Source organism: Acipenser ruthenus, chromosome 12 (assembly GCF_902713425.1).
Source record: "Acipenser ruthenus chromosome 12, fAciRut3.2 maternal haplotype, whole genome shotgun sequence".
In the NCBI taxonomy this organism is placed as follows: Eukaryota; Metazoa; Chordata; class Actinopteri; order Acipenseriformes; family Acipenseridae; genus Acipenser; species Acipenser ruthenus.
Window position 1 is genome coordinate 40,613,266 of NC_081200.1, and position 23,310 is coordinate 40,636,575.

The following is a 23,310-nucleotide window of genomic DNA, read 5'->3' on the forward strand; positions in this document are numbered from 1 at the left end:
AAAAAAAATAAATCTTTTTTTGAAATTGAGCTCAGAGATACTCAGTACTAAGCCGTCTTCAACACCTGATCCTTACAGACCACAGGTTCTCTGATCAAGCTGATCAAGAGTCTTAATACTGTAACTTGGGAACAAAATGCCTCCCATTCATTGTGGCAGGGTGAGTCTGAGATGTGTGAAAATGGTATTATACACCTCATGTGAAAAGGGTATTATAAGCATCAGTCATTTCCACCTAAAAAGCAAGTGAGAAATGGGGACAGTCATCATTTCCAGTCCTTGTCACATGAACACACCAAGCCCAGGCCTCAGTCGTTATCAGAGTGTAATCAAGATGGAATAGCAGGCAATTCCCAACAGGAAAAACGCTTGGCTGCTGTAATTGCTTTTTTATTTTTGTTTGTTTTGTTATGATGATCTCAGTTTCAGAAATGTTTCTGATTCGCTCTGAGTACACACACATCTCTGCTATCGTTACCTTTTTTTCTTTCTCTTTTTAGAAATCCACAATTCCCCCTCATTGTTAATCACATGTTAAATCTATGCATAAGCTATAGCTTAATTGTAAGAAATGTAAATCAAGGGGCTCCAGTAGAGTGTTTGTAATTAGAGTGCATTGATTACAGGTTTGTGAGAGTGTGGAAAGCTGGTGAATCTGTATCACTGCACTACTACAGGATATTAAATAGTCTGGTATTTACCTTGTTTATTATTTACTACCAAATGTAAAGTCGTGGATTTTCTTCTGTGATCCGTAAGAAACAAACTGGTTTGTAAAACCAGAAGTTCTTCTCAAGCCAACGGTTTTTCAAATGACACATTGCTTTCCAAGTGTGATTAAACAGGTGTGTTTGTCCAGATATCTGTGGGTCATGCCAGATTGTGCTTTGCTTGTAATAGCTCTGCAAACAAAATCTGAGCAGCCACATGCCAGCCCAGCTTGGAGGGCTTCAGACTGACAGCCTTTGGCACACCCTGCAAAAGAGCAGTGATTCAAGAAAGACAGCCACTTCTTATCATGGAGCTTCCCTGGGATGGTCAAACAGCAGCATTGTATTACTATGTAGAAATTGCACTCTGTATTATATTGTCGGGTACCCCAGAGGCAATGCTCACCTTCAACAAAGCTAAGCAGCAGTGTGCACAGTCATGTTCAAACCTACACTCAAATATAGCCTCAATGTATTACAATCTCCCACAGGAGGTTTTAAATGATGTGTTCTGGTTCAAATACAGCCCTGAAATAAAACCAAAGCTTTCAAATAGTATTGTTATTCTTACAACAATAAGAATTCAAGCAGTTGTTTTAAATGTGGATTTTAATTATTTGAGATAGAGGGAGGCCAGGCTTTAATTGGATTCATAATTTAAAATGCTAATGAAAAACACTTCAGGAAAATTAAAAAAAACAGCTTGGAGCGTCCTCTGGTAAGTGAAGTGGTAAATAGGGTTTTGTTTTTGAGATTTAGGCGCATATTATTATTTTTTTATTAGCTTGTACAGGTTGTTGTTTATCAGCATTTATAGGGTGTTGTTTATGAACAGATTTAAAGGGAATGTTTTTTCTAAACAAACCGAACTAAACAAAGTTCACTCAGAAATTCTGCTCCTTTTGCATTCACATGTGCACCTCAGTGTAAAAGGACTCGGGTCACTTCAAAGGGACTCGGTTCTTTTTGCTGGTTCACATTTTTCTGAGCTGACTGTGCTTTCACATTGCATTGAAACAAACAAACCAAACTCAGTCCTTTTGACCAAACGTAACCTAACCACACTTAGTTTGAAAATCTGAACCAAATGAACCCAGTGTGAATGCACCCTTAGATCCCAGTCTTTTTCAATGCTGAAACTCATTTCACTGGGTAATCATCAAGAAGAATGTGTGTGAGTGTGTGTGAGTGTGTGTGAGTGTGCATGTGTGTGTGAATGTGTGTGTGTGTGTGTGTGTGTGTGAGTGTGTGTGTGTGTGTGTGTGTGTAAGTGTGTGTGAGTGTGTGTGAGTGTGTGTGAGTGTGTGTGAGTGTGTGTGTGTGTAAGTGTGTGTGTGTGTGTGTGTGTGTGTGAGTGAGTGTGTGTGTGTGTGTGTGTGTGTGTGTGTGTGTGTGTGTATTAGATATGCATGCAGTTCAGGCACATATTACATGTTAGCTTGTGCTCGCTAGTAGAGCTCTGACAGACACAGTAACAGGCTGGGCTGGGAGGCTGTAAATCAAACACAGATTATGCTTTCCTCCTGCCCTCTGAAATAAGAAGTAGCTCATAATGACGCCGGCTAATGCGAGCAGTCCCTGGCTGCATTGCGCTGGGGAGGGGAGGCAGTGATGGAGTGCCGTGTCCCACCGTGCTGGCAGCCTCCTCAGCTCTCACTGGCTGAATGGGATGGACACAGAGACAGTGAAGAGGAGGGAGATTAATCATGTGACAGAAATGAATAGGAAACCTTTCCTCTTGTTCCTTCAATTCATTTTGCAGTCATGATTGCATTATTACACCACCAGTGGAACACTAGGTAATTTCGTTTGACATCTACGACTCCTGAACACTGGGCCTTTTATTTACAGCACAGGTACTGATGCCTAATGAATGCTGCATGGTGTGTATATATCTACCTGCACAGGAATATGTATAACAGTGGAGCACAGTAAAAGCATAGCAACATGTAATAAAGCACAGTCCAAGCATGGGAAAGGTAAGCATTGTAAATAAAGAATAGGGAGACTTTGACTATTGAAGCACAGGGTAAGAGGGGTCGTACAAGACCCCAGTAGTGTATATGAGGTAATGAATACAAAGGGGCATATAGCAGCTCTGTATCCACTCCCACGAGAAAGACTGGCCATTTTATAGATTGGTTAAGGTCTAGCGCTGCACAGCATGAGGCAATGGGGTTTGTGCCCAGCCTCTGTCTGTGCTTTGTGTTGCCACTCCTTCACCCAATGGAAAGCTAGCTAAACTATGGTGCAAAAATGTAAAAGATTCACTTTAAAAAAATCTGCATAAAAAAATTTAAAGTAACTTAATACATTTATTCGTTTGATCACAGAGGAAGATCAGATTAGTAAAATGCATCAATTTTGCATTACTTCTTGCTGGCTCTTCAGCAAACAGAAAATATAAAACAGCATTAAGAATCACAAACCAACATGAAACCCCAGAAGACTAAGAAACGCGTTTCTTATCTCAGTGGACTGGATGTTAGCAGAAAGTCATTCAGAAATGAGTATGCCCTAACGAAGCTGCAGATCTGGAACATCATCAGAAAGATATTCCAATTTATAAAGTAATCATCTTTACCGTAATTGGAAACAATGCTGGTTCCCTGTAAGAATATAAAAGTATATTTATTTATTTATTTGTTTATTTATTTATTTATTAGAATCTTCATTTTTTTCCAGTGGTAAATTACCATAACACATGCATAAGCAATACGATGCTGTAATAAAATTCTACATGTTATGCATATTTTAAGTATGTTTAAAAATATTTGCAATTGCAACAGGAAGAGGTCTCAGACGGCCAGACTTCAATTTGCAATCAACACTTTCAGACCGTTATTAATTCATTGTAGACTTCAGTCCTTTTGACCTAGTGGGTTAGGTACTGACCCCCCCCCCCCCCCAGATTTCAATTTTGACCACTGGGTTTACGTCTCCCATTCGGGCATTAATACAAACAGTGGTTGTGTTCTCGTTGCGGAATCATTTCGCGTCTAAAACTAAAATCATTGTTGTCTAAACGCATTCCAACAGAATATCCCCACCTACACACCCCTGCACCCTCCTGCCCATTGCTGAGAAGGGACCCAGCTAAAGGACCACTCGGATGGGCAAGGAGATCAGCAAGGGTACGGGTAAGGACAGGGCTGAGGACCCGGTATCGGTTAGTGTTAGACACCAGTGGACTATTGAAAAAGGGACCACGTTGTTATTTTGTAGTCCGAACTTCAGATAGCCGCGTCACTGATTGTAATGCTTAAGGACTCAGGATGCAGCTGAGACTGCGAGAGCAATCCAGGTAGAATCACCAGATTACAATTCCCTGCCGTGTCTGTCACACAGCTTCGAGGTCGTTGCGCGCACGGGCTTCGGGAATCCGTTGATTGAGTTCGTAGTAAGAGGAATAATTTTCTTGCTAAAGATTCTTCTTCGTTAACGTCTTGATGGTTGGTTGAAGTGGCACGTCGTCTTGTTTTGAGACAGGATGGGTTTATATATATAAATATAAAAAAACTGCTATTATACACACGGTGAAAGTACTTTGGTGTGCATGCAGTCTAATTGAACTGGTATACACTGTTGATATGGAAGGATATATTGTGTTCATATTAAATCCTCAATCCCTCGTCTAATCCTGCGAATTTCGATTCAGCACTGGACAGCTCCTCTCGCAGTCAGCACTGGGGTCGGGAGTTCGCACCACGGAGCGCTCAGCCAATATCGACAGACAGCTGCTTTCTGTGGATCAAATATCACCGCGAAGGGAAACAATTTTCGACCTAAATACGAACGCGACAATCGAAGAGTGAGGAACCAGCTCTGGGCTGTGTTGCTGTGAGGACAAGGCCAGCGTTTACTTTAGAAATAATAAGCACAGGCGCATTTGTTGAATTGTGAGTGCGGGGAATCATAGTTTTACCTTGTGTGTAGACAGGATCAAGAGAAACTATCGCTTTGGAATTCATTCCGGTTTTGGACTTTGAAAAAGTTTCGTCCTTTTACTTTGTGGATTTTCCAGACAATGTCATCTTTTAACTGGATTAACTGGGATGATGACGCTAGTAAATTAATGCATGGAGTGTGTGGGAGATCTGAAAGTTATTTTACCGAAAGATACCCGTTTTAGTTAATTCCATTTGTATTGGAACCAGTCTAGCCTAAATGCATTCTTGATAGTTACATCTAACTACAGTTCGAGTCAACTCAATAATTGTCTTGTACTTTACAAAAACAGGTAATTTCCACGCTGAACAAGGTACAGGCAGAGGGATGCGCAATCGCGGCAGTGCTGCACACTTTACAAACCTCTTTCAAAATAGGAAACGTGCATTCTACTTGGCAAAGATCGGATAGACTTCAGCATGCCACATATCTTTTTTGAAAGGCGAGCCTCATATTTAAATTCGGGGTTTATTTGTTGTTACACATTTAGTTGTTTTTATTTTATTTTATTATTATTAATTTGGAGGTCATCATGATTGTGTGTAACACCAGTGCCATCAAAGACTGGAGCTATTTCCTCTCTCAGATATTACCGCTTGTCAACAGAACAGCCAGCCTGGTTCATCAAAGTGTCAGCTCGATGGAAGCCACCACCAGTTCCTTGGTGAGCGTCCTGGAGCCAGACCGCAGCAGCTTTGTGCCAAACAGCCAGCCTGTGAACACCTCGAACCACACCACTGGGCTTGAGCACCTGTTCCAGTACTCTTACTCAGAGAATGAACTTCTGTATACTGACTTCAAGCCCCCTGCCCGGGACGCGATCCCGCTACCCAAAGCCGTGCTGTACTTATTAATGGCAGCGCTCGTCGTAGTGGTCGTAGTCTACGCCATTGTGGGGCACCTCATTAAGGACTTGGTCCATGAATTTGTGGGTGAGTATTATTATTATTATTATTATTATTATTATTATTATTATTATTATTATTATTATTATTATTATATTCAAAATGTTCTCTCTTACAACAAATATCTTTTAAACTTTTATGTCTATTTTAGCTTTTTTTATTTCTAATATGCATATATGTATTATTCTTTTAATCGCATATTACCCGTATCCCGTGGATTAGGTGATGCGCGTCGCTTATGTTATTTCTGGAGCTTTACAGGATTGTAGTGGCTGATGTCTAAATACATTTAAAAGTGATGTGAGCATATGGATATAGAAGACAACAGCAGAACGTATAGATTGTGTTGTAATTGGAGGCAGCATATTGGAGCCAGGGCATTTCAATTAATTCATTTTAATAGTTACGCTCCTTATTAGAAGAACGCGAGTGTTCCATATAACGACTTTCCACGTTTATTAGCATATATTAATAATATGACGCTCAGTAATTTACATGAGCAATGCACTCTGCATTCCAGGTGCCCCAAGGCATTCTAAATGCCACCTTTTAGGTTGTTAACTTGTATGTAAATAGAAAAAAGCATGGATTATTAGCAAATCACAAATATATGTATATAGTCAATATATCACATCAGTATACACCTGCTGTTAGTACCACTGCTGCTAGCGTTACTGTCCCTGAACTTCAAATGGCATTGAACAATCACTAGCCCATTCTCTACTATACATGTCTGGACACACAGCAATGATTTCTTTTTAAGCACTCTTTTAGATACTTGCAGCTTTAGCTTAATGGCTTTAGCACATGCTTTAAATGTAAATGTACTGTAGAAACTTCATCTTCTCGTCTGATTTCTACTTATTAGAAATTATTATTATTTTTAGCCATTCGTAAATATTCATTATGCTTTAATTAATTAGTTGGATCTGTTGTTTGCTCCTATATTTTAGCTCAAACCGTCCAATTTAATACAGCAAATCTGTAATTATATTATATCGGCAAACGCTGGTGAGCTGGATGTAAATGACACTATATTTTAAACTTAATTTTATGTCGTATGTTATATTAAAAATGTCAGTTTGGTTATTTGACTTAGAATATAAAACATTGAATTAAAAGATGCACTGTTTTGTGTGTTTGTTTGCTTGTTTGTTTGTTTGTTTGTTTGTTTGTTTTAAACCACCCACATAAATCCCAATTCACATAGGGGGTTTTAAAAAACATGCCACTTATTTAATTTGAACTAACTCACTTGGTATTTGTGTTATTTGTATTAGCTTGCTCTTCTCTCCTTAAACAAAGTTCATTTTAATGAAATTCTGTTTTTTGGAGAGCTACTGACGGTTCTGTTATTTAATTTGTGTTGATTTAATCAGCCCCATAAAATAAACCAGAGAATTTTACAGCACTGGGGATTCACCTTGGATTACATCAAGCACCTACCCAAATCATTTTATCACAATTCAAATCATTTCAAATAGTGTGTATTACTATTTAACACACTGTCCCACCTCATATAGATTGTATCACCATTAAAACGTGTTTTCTTTTTTTCTAGTTAAAAAAGTACAACAAATAATGATTTCGCAGTATGTTTGGGAATGCACAGTTTTAGAAGTTTTCTGGATAACTGAATGCAGTACATATCTGCTATTCATATTGTAATGCCTATTCCAATAGAAATAATTAGCTACCACACTGCAGTATAACATAGTAATGCTAGAAGGAAGAGTCATAAGGACGGGAGTGCTTCGTATCTCATGCAGAATGAGGGTGTCGTTGTAGGAAGAGCTCAAACTAGGAAGGATGCTTGATTACGTCCCTGTGTTTGTTTTTCATCAGGACTTCCCGTTCCGTTTCTGAAATACACTTTACTCGCACCTCCTGGAAGCACGCTCAAGTGATACCGGCGTCACTTTTCATTTTCTGGGACAGTGCCTCAATCGTCATGACCTTTTCAGTCTCCTGTTGCTTTTCTTACTCTAGAAGAACTCATTTCATTGTATCGATTCCTCAGACCGAAACCTCACAATCTCCCATCACCCCTTTCTCTCTCTTTCTTTTTTAAATTGAGTTTGACACATCACTGTCTGAGGAGCAGTATTATTCTGTATATTAGAAAAGAAAACTGGCGCATTGGTCTGTTGTGGGCAGATCGTTCTGCTTGGTGCTTTAGTTGTTTTAAACAGTTACTAGCTAATGCAGAAGTAATGCAACAAGAGATCACGTATTTAGATGACTTTTTTGGACACTGCTTAACCAATATTCTGAATTTTGATCGACTGCCACCTTGTGGTACGGGAGAGTACTTCAACCACATTGCCTGGCTAACCATCGACCTCTCCATAGTCCATAGGTCCAAATCAATTAAGTTTCAGTTTTGGAAAATTCTAATTCGTGCAATTAACAGTGTTTTAATTACTCGTCAATGTCATCCTCCCATTAGCTGTGATTATTGCAAATGTATTTTAAGAAGAAACCGTCTGAACAACCGCTTAATTCCTTGTGTACCTTAGAGAGTAAGTAGCGGGGTTCCGAAGAATATAGCATTACACACCCCCACGTGCTGCTACGATGGTTTAAATAACGTACCTGTCATTTTTCTTTTCATTGTTAACATCCTGACAACTTTTTACAATATGCTCTGCTATCGGGCTTGCCTGTAAGCTGCCCCTGGGTTGGCTGCATGGCCGCCCTGAAGTGAAAAGAAGCGTCTTCGCCGTGGTAGCGTTGGACTGAGTCTAAATACAATTGGGCATTTCAAATTTGGAGAAAAACGGGGTAAAAATTAATTGGCGATTACTACATATATATATATATATATATATATATATATATATATATATATATATATATATATATATATATATATATATATATATATATAAAGAAAAAATATGATATGTAGCACTTTAGTGTTACTTATCAAATACATTGCACAGACCTGTGGGCTCAATCCGGTGCTGTGACAGCTATGCCCGTCAGTGTTGCTTTCACCTAACCCTAGAATAACTTATTCTTCTGAGATGCTGAAACCTATTTATAGGGCATGCCATTGAAATACGCTAGTCTTTACAGAACAGTGTTTCCTTGCAAGGTATGCAAGCAGCTCTGAGTCCCTGCACTGTCTTTACACACTGCTAATCAGGTAGCAAATCGACATAACCACCACAGTCTAGCTGTTTTAGATTGTGGTTATCTTTCAGCAATCATGGAAGTGCAGCTGATTAGCAAACCATTGCTTCAGGTTATAGAGCCCAGTTGCTATGCTGTGAACAGTAATTGTTAATTATGAGGGGGAAAAAACAAAAAGCCTAACAGTTGTTTCTGTGTTCGCGCAGACTGGATATGTGGTCCTAGTCCCGATGACAACAGCAACAAGAGCGACGTGAACTGCATCACAAACAGCATGAATGACGTCACTCACTACCCACACCTGGATGAAATGAACCGAATGGATAGGATTCAGACTGAGCACGAGCTCGGAGCTGATCAGCTGATCATCACTATACACGAGACTTCACAGTTACCCCGGGGGGAGGCGTGCAGCGGCACTTAAACCCACCGCCGTGTCTGTATAATAATACTCTTTCAATCAACAGCTCTTGTGTGTCTCGGGACGCTGCAACAGCACGACCTATCGGGCAGCGGCAGATCGGCTCTTGTTTTAACACAGGGGGGAAGTTCAAGGATAATGCATTAAGCGGGATGCGTTACTGCAAAGATTTAGCAAAAGCTACATTGCTGTTCTGGATCGTGGAGAGGAAAATTGTCAGTTCTGTGCACTGATGTCTTATGTACTTGTAACTGTAAACAAATAAAAATAAAAAAAGACTTTCATTTTACCTTCAAAGTGGACTTATAAACAGAGCTATTGGTTGGATATGCGCACACTTGAACACTGGTACACTGATGGGTTTAAATATCTTTTTGGAATCCGTCCATTTATGTTTTAAAGATGAACAATCATTTTATGAATTCTAAGGTACGCTTGCTTGTGTTTTGTTCTCAAAGTATGAGGAAAAAACAATTCTAAATACAAAGTAATTTCAAGCTGGATTATACCATTTGTTGCATGTCACATTATGGTAAAACTTTACATTAAGTGTATCGTATTACTGTGTATTTACATAGTAGTTACTTAGTAAATGCATGTGTACTTACACATAGTTACAATGTTATTATGCATGGTTACAATGTACTTAATGTGTAACTTTTTTGCATGATGTAACCCTAACCCTAACTCTAAACCTAACCATAACCCTCCTAACACTAACCCTAACCCTTTCTGATACAATTGTGTACTTACATATATCATACAAAAAGATGTACATGTGCTTAATATGTATAATAACACTGTAATTATGTGTAAGTACACATGTATTTACTGAGTAATTACAATGTAAATACACAGTAATTAGAGACACAATGTAAAGTGTTACCATTTTTACTATGGTTATTTTGTTTGTGATTAATTTGGTATTTCATCAAATTCATGCTCAGAATTACAGGGAAACACAGTGAAGTTGCATTTAATGTTTAATTCAAAATATACTGTAGCCGTGGACATTCTGAGATTCATTTGCATTTCATTCATATAAAACTGCAAGGGATTTTTAATTTTTTAACCTAAATGCTGCCATCAGGGAATATGCATGACTGCATTACAAGTGACGTGGTTTCTGAAGGATCAGCATATTGCAGGCCTCGGAATGACTCCGTAGTTGCATTAAAATACATACACCACAAGAGGGCGCTGACACGCAAGTTGTGTTAATAAGCAAAGGATATTGAAGGACAGTTCAAAACTGTAACACTAAAACGCCATACCAATTGAAAAGTATAGCACACGGTGCAGGGTTGAATATATATATATATATATATATATATATATATATATATATATATATATATATATATATATATATATATATACATAATTTTGGCTTATTCGTATGCCAGGATTATAGTTATACAACGATACGACGGACTTGCTTTAAATACCAGTAATTATATAACGGTATGTATATCACCTGCACAGCTATATCATGTTAATTTCCTATCTATGTATCCATTTTATAATGCACATATGCTTTTTTTCCCACCAAAGTTTTGGCAGGGCAGCTTCTGGAACTGCATCGAGTTCACACAAACTGTTTCAAGATTTCTAAAAATAAAATGAAAAACTTCTTGACTGAAGGGGATATATATCCAGCTCAGTGATCTCGAGTTTCATTACATACAGTATAACATGTCCTCTGTAATTATAGGAGGCAGGTATCGGTCAGTTCAAGATGTTTCTGCAGATCAGTATTGTATTCTAGTTCCAGTATTCAAGATGTATGTTAGTCGAGTATTAAATACTCTTTCAAAGTATTGTATGCACTAATATGTACTAGCTGTATTTTCTGTGCATTTCACGTACCCTTCCTTTTGTAAGGCATAGCATGGGATTAATGACATGTTAAACTATGTAACACAAGTACCTCCAGAGAACAGGGGGTGTGGGGGGTGGGGAAGAGAAGCTGCTGCATCATAAAGAGTTGCCCCCCCCCCCCTACACGCACAAAAATATATAAAAATAAAAATAAGGGCTGTTTGTATTTGCACAACAGCAGGGGGTGGCCGGAAGTCAACTTTACCCTGGCAGCTTTCCTTTGCCAGTCGGTTGTGTTCATGCAATACATTAGCTGTGTAGCGTATATGATAAAAACACACCCAGCTATGGTTATGTATGGGTAACTGCATGGGTACATCTACTGCTTGAAGCTTGTGTATATCGCTGTCTTATACTTTACTTTCTTCTGTCAAAACTATTAAAAAAAACTTTACAAGGACATGTCAATGACTTCTCTTTTTTTTGCTTAACCATGCTGTGTTCAATTATACAGGCTTTTGAATACGGCCAATATTGCATTTCGTACTAAAGACCGATATAGAGGTACCTGACTGTTTGTTAACCCCTAGGGTTACTCTGTTATCTTTGTATGACACACTGTCCTTGTAACTTATACAAATACAATATATTCACATGTCAGAACACAGAAGTATGTTAACTTGTTGCAATTTATGTAGCAATGACTTATGTAACAAATAACAACACACAGTTCGATACACTTTTAACACGGAAGCATGCAGGAGGCGTGCAGCTCCCAAGTCCTAAGAGGGTTTGGAATATCAATACAAAACGTAATCTATCCCGAAATTAAATCTCGCTGCTCCTGGGACAAGACACAATTGCCTCTGCTCGGTAAAATGAGCTTCATTCAATTACATCTGAAAGTCTATACCGACTAATCTGAGTGTCATTTTTGCACCCCACCGTACGCATTGTAATGTTGCATGGGACACGTGGCAGATAATGATTATTGTACAAAAATAATCTCTGGAAATGAATAGAATATGTTTTTGGGATATACACACACAGACCCTTTGCAACTGGGCAGCACATTGCAGAACAGAATTATTTTTAAATCTCCCCCAAACAAACTTTATTCACAGCATAATAATTAAGAAAGAACAATGGAAAGGAAAACTGCGACAGATTGAGTAGTGCGTCACTAGAGGGCGGAGGTGTACCATTCACGGCAACCCTACAGACCTTCGGCTCTGCAGTATCTAATAAAATGGGAGCAGAGTCTCTTTCAATAACCCCTGGCTCATATTCAACAAATATATTTCCAACGAAAGGTGTATTCCGAAAAGGAAAAAGTTAAAATAACGTTCAGCTCGAGACATGATAGAAAAACGGTCGCACACTTCAGAATAACAGAAATGCGAGGGGGGGAGCCCTAGCTAGTCACAGTCGTTGAATCTTGTTAAACTATTTTCATATCCCATCCTTATCTGATGTGTACTATTTGTAGATACCACACGTTTATTTGGCTGCTCCTTTCATTTCAGCGTGGCTGTGTTTTGTCAGATACAATTGGAAGGCTGATGATGTCAGATGGGTCATGTTTCTTTATTTCAATTTCACAGGGCAAGCCGTTGAATTTGTCAAATGTAAAGTGTACTGTACATATTTCAAAGGCATTTTTTTCTTTTTTCCTTTCGCTGTCCTGTCTGTCTGCATGGTTCAGTGTCTGACAGAGAGACACAAAACACAACACAGTCCTACAGCACAGTCAGCATGGTTTCAGTATCAAGGGTTATAACTTTCATTTATTTATTGAATTTGTTTGTGTTTATTGTATGATTATATTTATTATATGTCCAATGCAGTATACTGAAGAAGGCACTATACATTTTATTTCCAAATGAAACCTGTCATTATGCAATTAACTTTTCTTTCATTATACCTGTGCAAAAAGGGAAGCCACCCCATTGCAATGAGACTCATCCTGCATTCTCACAATGTGGAAACACTTTCATGTCTTACACTAGGCTCCTGGTGGAACACCACAGGATCATATTTAAAAATATATATTTCTAAAGGTTCTATAGCTCTTTCCATCTTTCCATCCACTCCAATACACACACACACATGCACGCACCCACGCACGCACACGCACGCACCCGCTCACGCACACATGCACGCACGCACGCACCCACGCACGCACACATACACGCATGCACGCACGCACCCACGCACGCACACATGGACGCACGCACGCACGCACGCACGTACACACACATGCGCACGCACACAATAAATTATATTTGTTTTGCCAAAAATGTGCTAACAGTTTCCAGATCTGAACTTTTTAACTCACTAATAGTTTCATTAGATCAGCAGGAAAATATTTGAGGAGGTACTTTTTTTCTTTTTTTGGTCTGACAATTACTTTACCATGATGAAAATGTTTACTAGCATGAAACAGCTGTGATATTACTTCATTGCAAAGAAAGGAACCTCCTGGATAGGGTGAGCTTACCTTACCTAGTAGGGTAGCATGACTTAGATATCAGTCTGTGCTTCGCTGCCATGTTTAGTGGTAAAGTCTGATGTCCACAATAGAAATCAAAATGACTCACTTTTATGTGTCTGTGTATATGCATATGTATTTATATATCTTGTTATTCATCTAGATTTCTCATAGTTTCCAAGAAATTCCAAGGTTTAGAAATATGTGAAAATGTAAATATTAAGAATGTTTGATTTTTTCTATACTGTAGCAGGGTGGAGGCAGGGCAAAAACCAGCAACCATGCCACCACAAGCAAGCGCCCTCAACTCCCCTCAACTCCCCTCAACTCCCCTCAACTCCTCTCAACTCCCCCAGCCTCCTCCAACCAACAGTGGATTTTGCTTCCTTTTTTATACATGTGGCCATTCCCCAATTAGCACCAATGGCCTAACTGGGGAATGGCCACACCTGTGATTGCTGGCAGGGACAGATTTAACCCCATCCTTGCCAACCTTACATTCTGTGACACAGTCACATTTAAATCATCTTTGAAGAAAGTGCTCATCAGGAACTCTGTGCTTCTTTAAGCTCGTATTTGTTCCGTCGTTAATCTCCTTTGACACGCGTGTCGTAGTGAAACATATTTTGATCTGCAACTCACAGGACTGAGGAACACTCATTAACTCTGACATCACAACAGGGGGGTCATTATACTCACCTTTCAGTTACACAGTTAATTACATATTTACAATACCATCAAGCTTGCAAACAAATACGTACATGGGTTGTTTTTTAATATTTGTTTATAGAGTTACTTCTCTGCATTAGTTTCAAATGAACTTGTATTGCTGCACTGTGACGCTCTAACTGAATGCTGGAGTGTGGTATAATGTCTGACTGTAGCAGGGTAGCCTTGCAGTCAGGCAGACGGGCAGCGGCAATGGCAAATGCAAGAGACAGGAGCTGAAGTTGAATGTGCACTTTAATTTACCAAAAAAATGATAGCAAAGCAGATTCTCTTCACACAGGCTTTGAAAAGCAAAAGCAATAACATACGACCCTGGCGGAGATCTCTCTGTGAAAATAAGGGCCCACAGGCATACTCTGTTCATGCATTCCAAGTTGCACTGGGCTGAGCAGCCGCCTCCTAGCTAAATGGGCAATTCATTAACCAATTTGGCCTGACCACACCCTCACACGCTTTTCCGTTCCCCTGTGATCAGGGCAGACTAACCAGTCCAGCTTGCCTGTAGGCTAGCCTGCCCGTAGGAGGGGAACTAGATGCATTGCAGGAGGTTTAATATGAACCGCTGCTGTAAACACAAATATATTTGTATATAATGTATAATATTTAAAATTACACCAGAAGCACCAAATCTATACAAATGGTCTGCCCTCTCACACTGACCAGGAGGAAAGAGGTGTAGTGAGCCACCTACACTTGTGATAGAGCACCAGGGTCACCTAAATAAAGAGAAAGAATAATGGGACAATAAAATAGCTGAGCTTCTCATGTGAGCCACTTGTCATGAGGTGTGACTCACGGCAAAGCCCTATAAGAAGCATCAGAGCCTGGGTATCCAATCTGAGATCACTACAGCAGTCAACGACATGAGCCGAGGTTTAAAATGATTACGACATTAAAGGGTTAGTGTCCCATACTTAAAATAGGTTGTGTGTATATTTAGGCGCTTGTTGCTTTATTATCCCAAGTTAAAATACAAGGTTTATTTTGTTCAGCTCCATGTGGTTTTTAATTTCTGTGCTGCTGCAATAGCACTTGAGCATCATTTCTGTCCTCTCCACAGGCACTGTGCACCTGCTAGCACAGTAGTAGCAGAAGCATTTGGTTTACTGGCAGGTTTCTAAAAGGGGAGGTGGCTTCTGTCCCTATAGGTGAAACAAACCCTTGTGCAAACATACAGACCTGTCTTCTAATAACGTAGAATGCACAGCATGGTAATCTACAGAATAATTAAGTAAACAGACAACAATTATATTCTATCATTAAACCCTTTGATTAAAACCTGCAACCCAACATCTTTAGACATTATGAGAATTCTCAAAGGGAATACAATACAATAAATACATTATTTATTTATTTATTAAGAAGTTTATCTTTTAATATACCGTCGGGGCTTGTTAGTATGCTTCAGAATAAATGTATAATAACTACAAAATAGAGCATAGTCATGTCGCGATAGCCGTATTGTGCTGGGCTCCTCTATTATGTGCTTTATGGTAGCTCGGTGTTAGAATCCCGTGTATCTGTGGTGTCTCCATTCATGTAAGTGAACGAACAAGAAAAGGGGAGGGGATCTAGTGAAAGAATATCTTTATCTTGAGAATTTCACAACAACGGAGGGTTGATTTCAATTTACCGTACACTAAAAAAGGGACGGGTAACTGGTGAGTCAGAGACGATATAAACAAGACCACAAAAAAAAAAAAAACTGCGTTTATATACTGGTGGAGATCCATCATCATATGGAGTATGCATGCGCGATGCACCATAAAAATACACGCCGTTTCCAAATGTTAACTTGTCGATTTGGAAGGTTGGAAATCATGTGCTGGTGTTTTTGCTTGCTGGCTTTTAAAATTGTGTTTGTAGTGTCTTAATTAAACAGCCGCAGGCATTCGCTGTATGGCAGAATACTATGTAGTATTAACTAGTAGTACTGTACTTGTTTGGTACTGGATGGGTTTATTATATGGCTTTCTATTTGGAACACAGACACGGAATACAAGTTTGCTTACTATGGGATGGAAGAAGTGCAACGTATTCATTTGATGGCTAGAATGCGTTTTCAAATTAGATAACGTAGATGCACGGGTACTGTAGATTCTTAACACAGGGAAATAAATGGTGGACGAAACTATCAGCGAGTCCCTCCCGGACCTTAAAGATGTGGAAAGTAAAATCGGAAGAAAAACGCCGGAAGGGTTGCTGAGATGGCTGCGGGAGGACTCTGCTCTCCTTCTGGGTGACAACACCCTGAACCCCGGGGAGAGCAAAGAGCGCGAGCCGCTCCCGGGGAAGAAAGGTCTGGCTGAAAAAATACGAGATTTAAAACTCGAAATGGTAAGAGACAAATATTGTATTTATAACTAAAAAAAAATATCAGCAGGTATGTCTTCTGGAGGCTGTGTGAAAGCATGGGCGATTGCTGGACTAGCACAAACGAAAATGCAACATTCTAGGTGCGGTATAAGTAAATATTGCATTTAACATTTCTGGAATAACATCATTTATTTGCGAAAGGTATATTTGGTGGTACCCCTGTACAGTACAGTATTATTGGAGGTGCGCTCCAGGAATGGAACGATGCTGCGGTGATGACGACAGGTGTAGCCTACTCCAGACAAGCGAAGATACTGTACACGTGGAGTAGATGACCACGTTGTTTTTATAGGGGGTGTGCTGGAATCGCTTGACCACAGGTGAAAATGTTTGTTTATTTGCTTCTCAGTTTGTTTGACCATTTGTAGTGAAGGGAGGTAACCGGGGTTCATGAATGTGAAGTTTTATTTGAAAACGAAGATTTCAATGAAACACGTCCACTGGCTCCTATTAGTCAAAGCTGCCCTACATTGCTGCACCATTGCTTGAAACTTGACCTGCAGGAACCAGATCCAAGTAAAACTGTGGTGTCCATGTGTTTCAAAGCATTTCAAGGACCGCTCTGAACAATGCTCTAGTGAGTTTATGTTGCAGGAATGCCAACAATAATCTTTCTTACCTCATTAGCATTATCACTGGTCTCCCCTTTTCTTGTGTTGAGGGTCTTTGGTTTTTCGCTTGGTTTTAATAATTGAATTTGGGATATACTGTACAGGTTTTTCAAGTACAGTACTACAGTTCAAACCAAGTTGTGTCTTCCTGGTATATCATGGGTTCTGATTGCAGCTTGACCTTTGCACCTCAGTAAGTGATTTGGTACCTGGAAGCAGCATCACTTTGTAATTTTTATAATGTTGTCTTTGAAATATTAGGATATTCCAAATTTAAGTATTTAATATTTACATGGAAAGAACCAACAAGTCTTCAAGAGGGACTAGTTCATGCTAACTGCTGTAGATGTAAAAATAATGGACATCGGCCACAGCTGTTAGCACTCTTAATGTTGTTTCTTTTTTTCTTCAGTTGAATCCAGTGGTTGAAAGCAATGAGTTTACAGCTTAGGTACTGTCTCATTGCAGGGATAGAAGTAAGATTCCTATTGCATAGCAGTTTCACCCATTACATGTTTTACTATGAGCTTGGTTAGCCACAATGCACAATTAAAAAGCTCATGTGTGTCTTCGTAAACTCATTAAAACCAGGAATGGATCAAACTGCTATGCAATAGGTGTCTTTTTCCATCCCTGCATTGGCCCCTGGGGATATTTACTGTTTCCTCATTTGCACTTTGCTGCTCAAGTAGTGCCTGCCAGCTGAAATTCTCCCGCTTCTGCACAATTTGAGACACCAGCTGATTTATTACTTAACGTGTAAATTACACCGGTTTTCTGCTAAATCTCCATTTGAAAGCATCAGCAGAAGGAAATCAGTGTGAAGCTCGCAGAGACCTGGCTGCTGAAACTGCCTCTTCTGCACTTCAAGACAGACAGCTAGGATGTGTGGCTCAGCATTTACTCGTCTATCGCTGTCTTGACCTTTCTGCTCCCTCCAATCTCCAGACTTTCATTTCTCCCTATACCCCCTCTCACCCCCTCCATTCCTCCACCACTGGCAGACTAGCTGCACCCTCCTCCACTCCCCCGCTTCCAGAGCCCGCTCCTTCTCCTCCCTTGCCCCTCAGTGGTGGAATGACCAACTCACAGATAACAGGACTGCTCAGTCCCTGACCACCTTCCGGCGCCTCCTCAAGACACACCTGTTCAGATAGCATCTGTAAACCTCACTACTCTCCACTATACTGGACTGGATGGCACCCAGTTGTACCAGTGCTTGCTTCAGCTTGTACTTGCACTGAACTGCTCCATATCTTGCCATATTCGACCACTGCTGTTATTTATAACTACTTGCTGTATCTTGTACTTGACTTCACTCTTATAGGTATCCGTATTCACGTTTTTTGTAATTGCTCTTATTGAAATAATTCTCATCCATTCATCGTTCTTACTACGTGCTCATACTGGACTTTACTCGAATCAACGATATTTTTAATATAAGTTAACTGCTCTTAGTCGAACCCGCTCTTACATGTAATTACTGTATTCTTTATGTTTTGCTCTTATTTGAATTTGATCTTTTGCTACTGATTTTATTGTACATTACAACTGCTCTTATGTGTACTGTGAGATTCTGAAATGTGATACTTTACAGTGTGATATAATACTTTGTACTGTGATATTTTGAAACAATTGTAAGTCACCCTGGATAAGGGTGTACGCTAAGAAATAAATAATAATGTATTTTACTGTACAGGGAAGGCCTTTGACCATACTGTACTGTACTTCATCTAAGAGAAAGTTTTGGACAGCTGCCCAGCCATACACATTTAGCATTCTCTGAGGTCGTCTGTAGCGTGGAAGACACTGGAAATCCATTAATGTCGTCCCTCTGCAAGATTGTGGAACGTCTGTAACGGAATTCGTCTCGATTCATCTCTCTGGTGTGATTTTTATAGGTCAGCCTGGTCTGGCAGCAAATATGTTTTTTCCTCTTGTCCTTCCTCTGTGATATCACATTCCACACGGTTGTTTTTCAGTGTCTGGTTATCCCAATGGTATCCATATTTCTCTTTCCAATGATACAGAATTCCGACTATCTCACTTTGTTCAAAGTAGCTTATTCCAGACATGGCTGGAATAGACGTAGCTTATTCAAACTGTCTGTGCCAGCTTTGGCTTGTCCTTTTACAATATACCTGCTGCTTCCTTTGAGAATTTGCAGACGGCACAGCTCATTAGATGCTCCATGTCTGAAATGGTCCAATGTTTTTTCCAGAGGCAGTAAATACAGCGCCATTCTGTTTGGGAAAATCTATAAAAAGCCCAGTGTTCTCGTCACTGTGCTAAGCAGTCTTTACAGGCAGTCAATCTGTAGAGAGGGCTGTATTCAGTTATATGCTCTCTGGAAGAGAGGAGTAGAGAGAGCAGCACGCATTCTTACTGGGGGTGGGGGAGCTTGTGATCAATAGGGCAGAGTTGGGGTTATTGGATTACAGATGGTACAAAGGTCACTTCTGCAGTGTGGGGCTGGGGGGGGGGGGATAAATAAATGAAGACTCGTTTCAATCATCAGTAAATTAACAAAGTGGCTTTTGGCAGTCAAACAGATGAGCTTTTTCTGAGTTTTGTTGTACATTTGCTACATGGAATTACAGTAATGCTCTGCTGCTGACAGTATGCCAGCATTTAGGAAAACAATGTTGTAGTATAGTATAGTACAGAATAGTAACAGTATAGTATTTTTAAATGTGTAAAAAAAAAAACCACAACACTCGAATACAACATTGTTAGAAATCCCTTATGATCAGGATCCTAATACCTGCTGCACAGGGTGTGAGTTATTGATATGATATGGCAAGACATTGTTATGCTATTCAATGTTTTTTTTTTTTTTTTTTAAGCCTTTCATCATTATCCCTTTTAATAGAGACGGTCTGATCCTATTATTGTCAACGTCAGTCTAAGCTGGTGTCAGGTGCTGAATAGCTGACGCATGTTGTCTTCGTCCCCCGTAGGCCTACCTGCGCTCCATTGATGTGAAGATCCTTCAGCAGCTGGTCACGGTGAATGAGGGGATCGAGGCGGTCAAGTGGATTCTGGAGGAGAAGGGGAACCTGGCCAGTCGCTGTAGCAGCCTGACCAGCAGCCAGTACAGCCTGGTGGAGAGCCAGGAGACCTCCAGGAGAGGCAGCTGGAACAGTCTGGTGGAGAGCCAGGAGACCTCCAGCCTGCAGGACCCCAATGACAAACTGGACAACATCTCCATCGGCAGCTACCTGGACACCTTGGCAGATGACATGGATGAGTACTGCCCATCCAGTTCAGAGTCCGCAATCTGCTCCACTGTGAATGGCCATAGTGGCCCCTGTGGCAGGTCTGATCATGAGCAGCAGTTGGGTGGTGGAGGAGGCAAAGCCTGCGGACAGGGCTCTCCTTTACACAGAACAGACCTGTTTAGGGAGAACCAGGGCTGGAGTAAGCCAGCCCAGGACCCTTCCAAAGTGGAGTCCAACAGACTTGACAGGGAGCTGCTTCCTTCAAAGTCACGCAACGTAGGGAATGGCTATCTGGACAAACCGGGTGCTGACCTTGACCACATCCTGGAGACAAGGCCTCCTTTAGCAGACAAGCCATACAAAGGCAGCCCCAAGCTGAACCATTATAAAAATGGTAAAATAGATTTGGACAGCTGTAAACTGAACACTAAGATCCACCTGGAGTACGATGCACACTGGCGCTGGGTGCAGTCTCAGGACGATGTGACGTTCTTGTAAGAGAGGGAGAAACCCGACAGGCATCAGGGGTGAAGTGCCACTCCCCACCCCCAGGGCACCGAAATTTAACCTAGCCACAAGCCATGAGCTCTTCACAAGCAGAACTGGCACAATGCTAGGTTTCAGGTGCTCAGTATGATTCTAGAATGTTGCAAAACTTTACGCTACTAGAAGCTTAACAAAAGCCTAACTATGTAAACTTGTTGAGGACATCAGATCGGAAGTAATTTGAGTTGATTTGAGACACAATTTACAGGGGGGAAAAATTAGTGCTTTGTTTTTGTCTTGTTGTCCATGCAGCAGTAAATATTAATATATCACTCCACCCCCTCACCCTTTTTCTTTCTAAAAACGCAATGTGCTTGCAGCCCAGTTTGATGCTTTCCATTACCGTGCCTGCAGTTTGTACATAATTTAAATATTTGATGTCTCCAGATTCCCTCTCCTGTGGAATCTAGATACAGAAACTCCATGTGTACACACTAGAGCTTCAGCCAACAGCAGTGCAACACAGAAGAGGGCTGACACGTAAAGACCCTGTACATTCATGCATTGATACAGCATCTTATTGGCCTGGATACAGATTTAAATTTCCTGCAAGTTTGTACATGAGAAACCCTTTTTAATTGATAGACCTGCCATTTGTTTTTACATTTGGAATATATACTACAGCAGACGGCAGCCATATCATTGTAGAGATGCAGGCTAATGCAGGTGGAGCACAACTATAGGAGCAGGACAAATAAAACCGCATTGCTCTGTGATCACGATGTTGTAGAGTTCATACTGTTGGATTGCACCTTCTTACCGTGGACAATATCTCAATAAACCGACCTAAAAACTGACAGCATTCAACACGATTAACATTCCTATTAATAGCTCATCTGGGGATTTGTGTTGCTGGTACAGGCAAGAGAATGACTGCACTGGCAAACAATAAAACAGAATCTGGAACATCAAGCAAAACTGTTTAACAACAACCACCAATTTGCAAAACAATGTAGCTGAACTCGCTTTGAGGAAATGCCGGTGCCAAAACACAGCTTTAAGAAAAGGCATGTCTGTGAGACTGCCTTCATTAGCACTATCCACCAAAGTAGCAATGGATGTGAAAATAACCTAGCTAGCATAGGAGCTGACCCACGATTGACAGAAAACAGCTCTTCCATAATCAGCTTTCTTCAGAGGGAAAACATCATCTTCATGTCCTCCTGTAGTTTTTAAGTGGGGAAAGGGTTCAACTAAACCTCCAGTTCCTACATGCTGTTGGATTAGGGGGTGGGGGTGGGGGTTGATGGTTAAAACTAGTGTGACCTTCAGGCTTACTTCTGATTACATCACCTCAACTTGAGGAACAGAATGGGCTGCTGAGCAGCATACTAATGGGCAATTCCACAACACATGAGAGACCATCATGTTTCTCTCTCCATACCCTTGCATAGAAACCTCGGAAGCTTAATAGTCCACATAGTTTGTGTCTAGACCAGGGTTGCCGTCAAGCTTTTGAGAAGAAAAAAAAACTGAAAGGAAAATTAACTGAAACTTTCTATATGTGTGTGTGTCTGTCTGTGTGTGTATCCTCACCAACTCTCTTAGATGTGGTTCCTCAATTAATATGGAAATGATATTCTGAATTTGCCAAAGCTGAATGTGCTTTTGATTTGGGAGAAAGAAAAGCCATTGAAGCGAAGTCTTGAGCGGTGGCTGGGGGTTGCTGCTGCCAAAGGGCGATTCTTCTGGTGTTTGAACTGGATTGTGTTTAGTGTGTAATGGTCTGCAGATTGAATAGAAGTAGTTTTTTGTAAGATAATGTAGATCTGTGAATTGTGAAACATATGCATTAGGTAAACATATATGCTTCTGGTAAAAAAAAAAATAATAATAATAATAAATATGTACATAAAGTCCGTAGCCTGCACATGAAAACAATAAAACCTGTTAAAACAAATGTGTTTCACCTTTCTTTATTACTTGGTACAAAGTTATTGTTTTTTTAATTAAAAGTCAAATTTGCCCAAGACTTTGATGCTGAAATTATTTTCTGGTTAGCTTTGTAGGTTTTTTTTTTTCCCCTTAGCAGTAAAACATGGAATGGCTCAAACTGCTGTGCATTGGGAGTCTTATGTCATAGGAATGCACCAAAGCACCTATAAATTCTTTGATTAGTATTTCTAGTATTGCTATTATTATTATTATTATTATTATTTATTTCTTAGCAGACGCCCTTATCCAGGGCGACTTACAATTGCAAGCAAATACAAATACATTCAAGTGTTACAATACAAGTAATACAATAAGCATTACTTATTGTTGTGCTAGGCCAGTGGTTTTGTGATGCAATGGCCAGTGATGATTGTTGTGTGGGCTCAGATAAAAAAAAAAAAAATGTGCTGAGCAGAGGGAATACAGAAGCTGTTGCTTAGGACTCCAGTAGTATTTTA

At 40.1% G+C, this 23,310-nt stretch overlaps 2 protein-coding genes across 2 annotated transcripts; both read left to right on the top strand.

The window, feature by feature from the left end:
- Nucleotides 1-3,742: 3,742 nt before the first annotated feature.
- Nucleotides 3,743-10,470, top strand: LOC117416532 (uncharacterized). Its single transcript, XM_034027666.3, has 2 exons — nt 3,743-5,590; nt 8,908-10,470. The coding sequence occupies exons 1-2, from the start codon at nt 5,191-5,193 to the stop codon at nt 9,123-9,125; spliced, it is 618 nt and encodes a 205-aa protein (XP_033883557.1). The 5' UTR covers nt 3,743-5,190; the 3' UTR covers nt 9,126-10,470.
- Nucleotides 10,471-15,670: 5,200 nt separating this feature from the next.
- On the top strand, nt 15,671-22,817 carry LOC117416857 (leucine rich adaptor protein 1-like). The gene is made up of 2 exons (XM_034028288.3): nt 15,671-16,500; nt 20,111-22,817. The coding sequence occupies exons 1-2, from the start codon at nt 16,282-16,284 to the stop codon at nt 20,867-20,869; spliced, it is 978 nt and encodes a 325-aa protein (XP_033884179.1). The 5' UTR covers nt 15,671-16,281; the 3' UTR covers nt 20,870-22,817.
- The last annotated feature ends 493 nt before the right edge of the window (nt 22,818-23,310 follow it).

Coding starts and splice junctions, on each gene's coding strand:
- LOC117416532 (XM_034027666.3), top strand. CDS start 5,191: ATGATTGTGTGTAACACCAGTGCCATCAAAGACTGGAGCTATTTCCTC. Junction 5,591..8,907: donor CTTGGTCCATGAATTTGTGG/GTGAGTATTATT, acceptor GTGTTCGCGCAG/ACTGGATATGTGGTCCTAGT.
- LOC117416857 (XM_034028288.3), top strand. CDS start 16,282: ATGGTGGACGAAACTATCAGCGAGTCCCTCCCGGACCTTAAAGATGTG. Junction 16,501..20,110: donor GAGATTTAAAACTCGAAATG/GTAAGAGACAAA, acceptor CGTCCCCCGTAG/GCCTACCTGCGCTCCATTGA.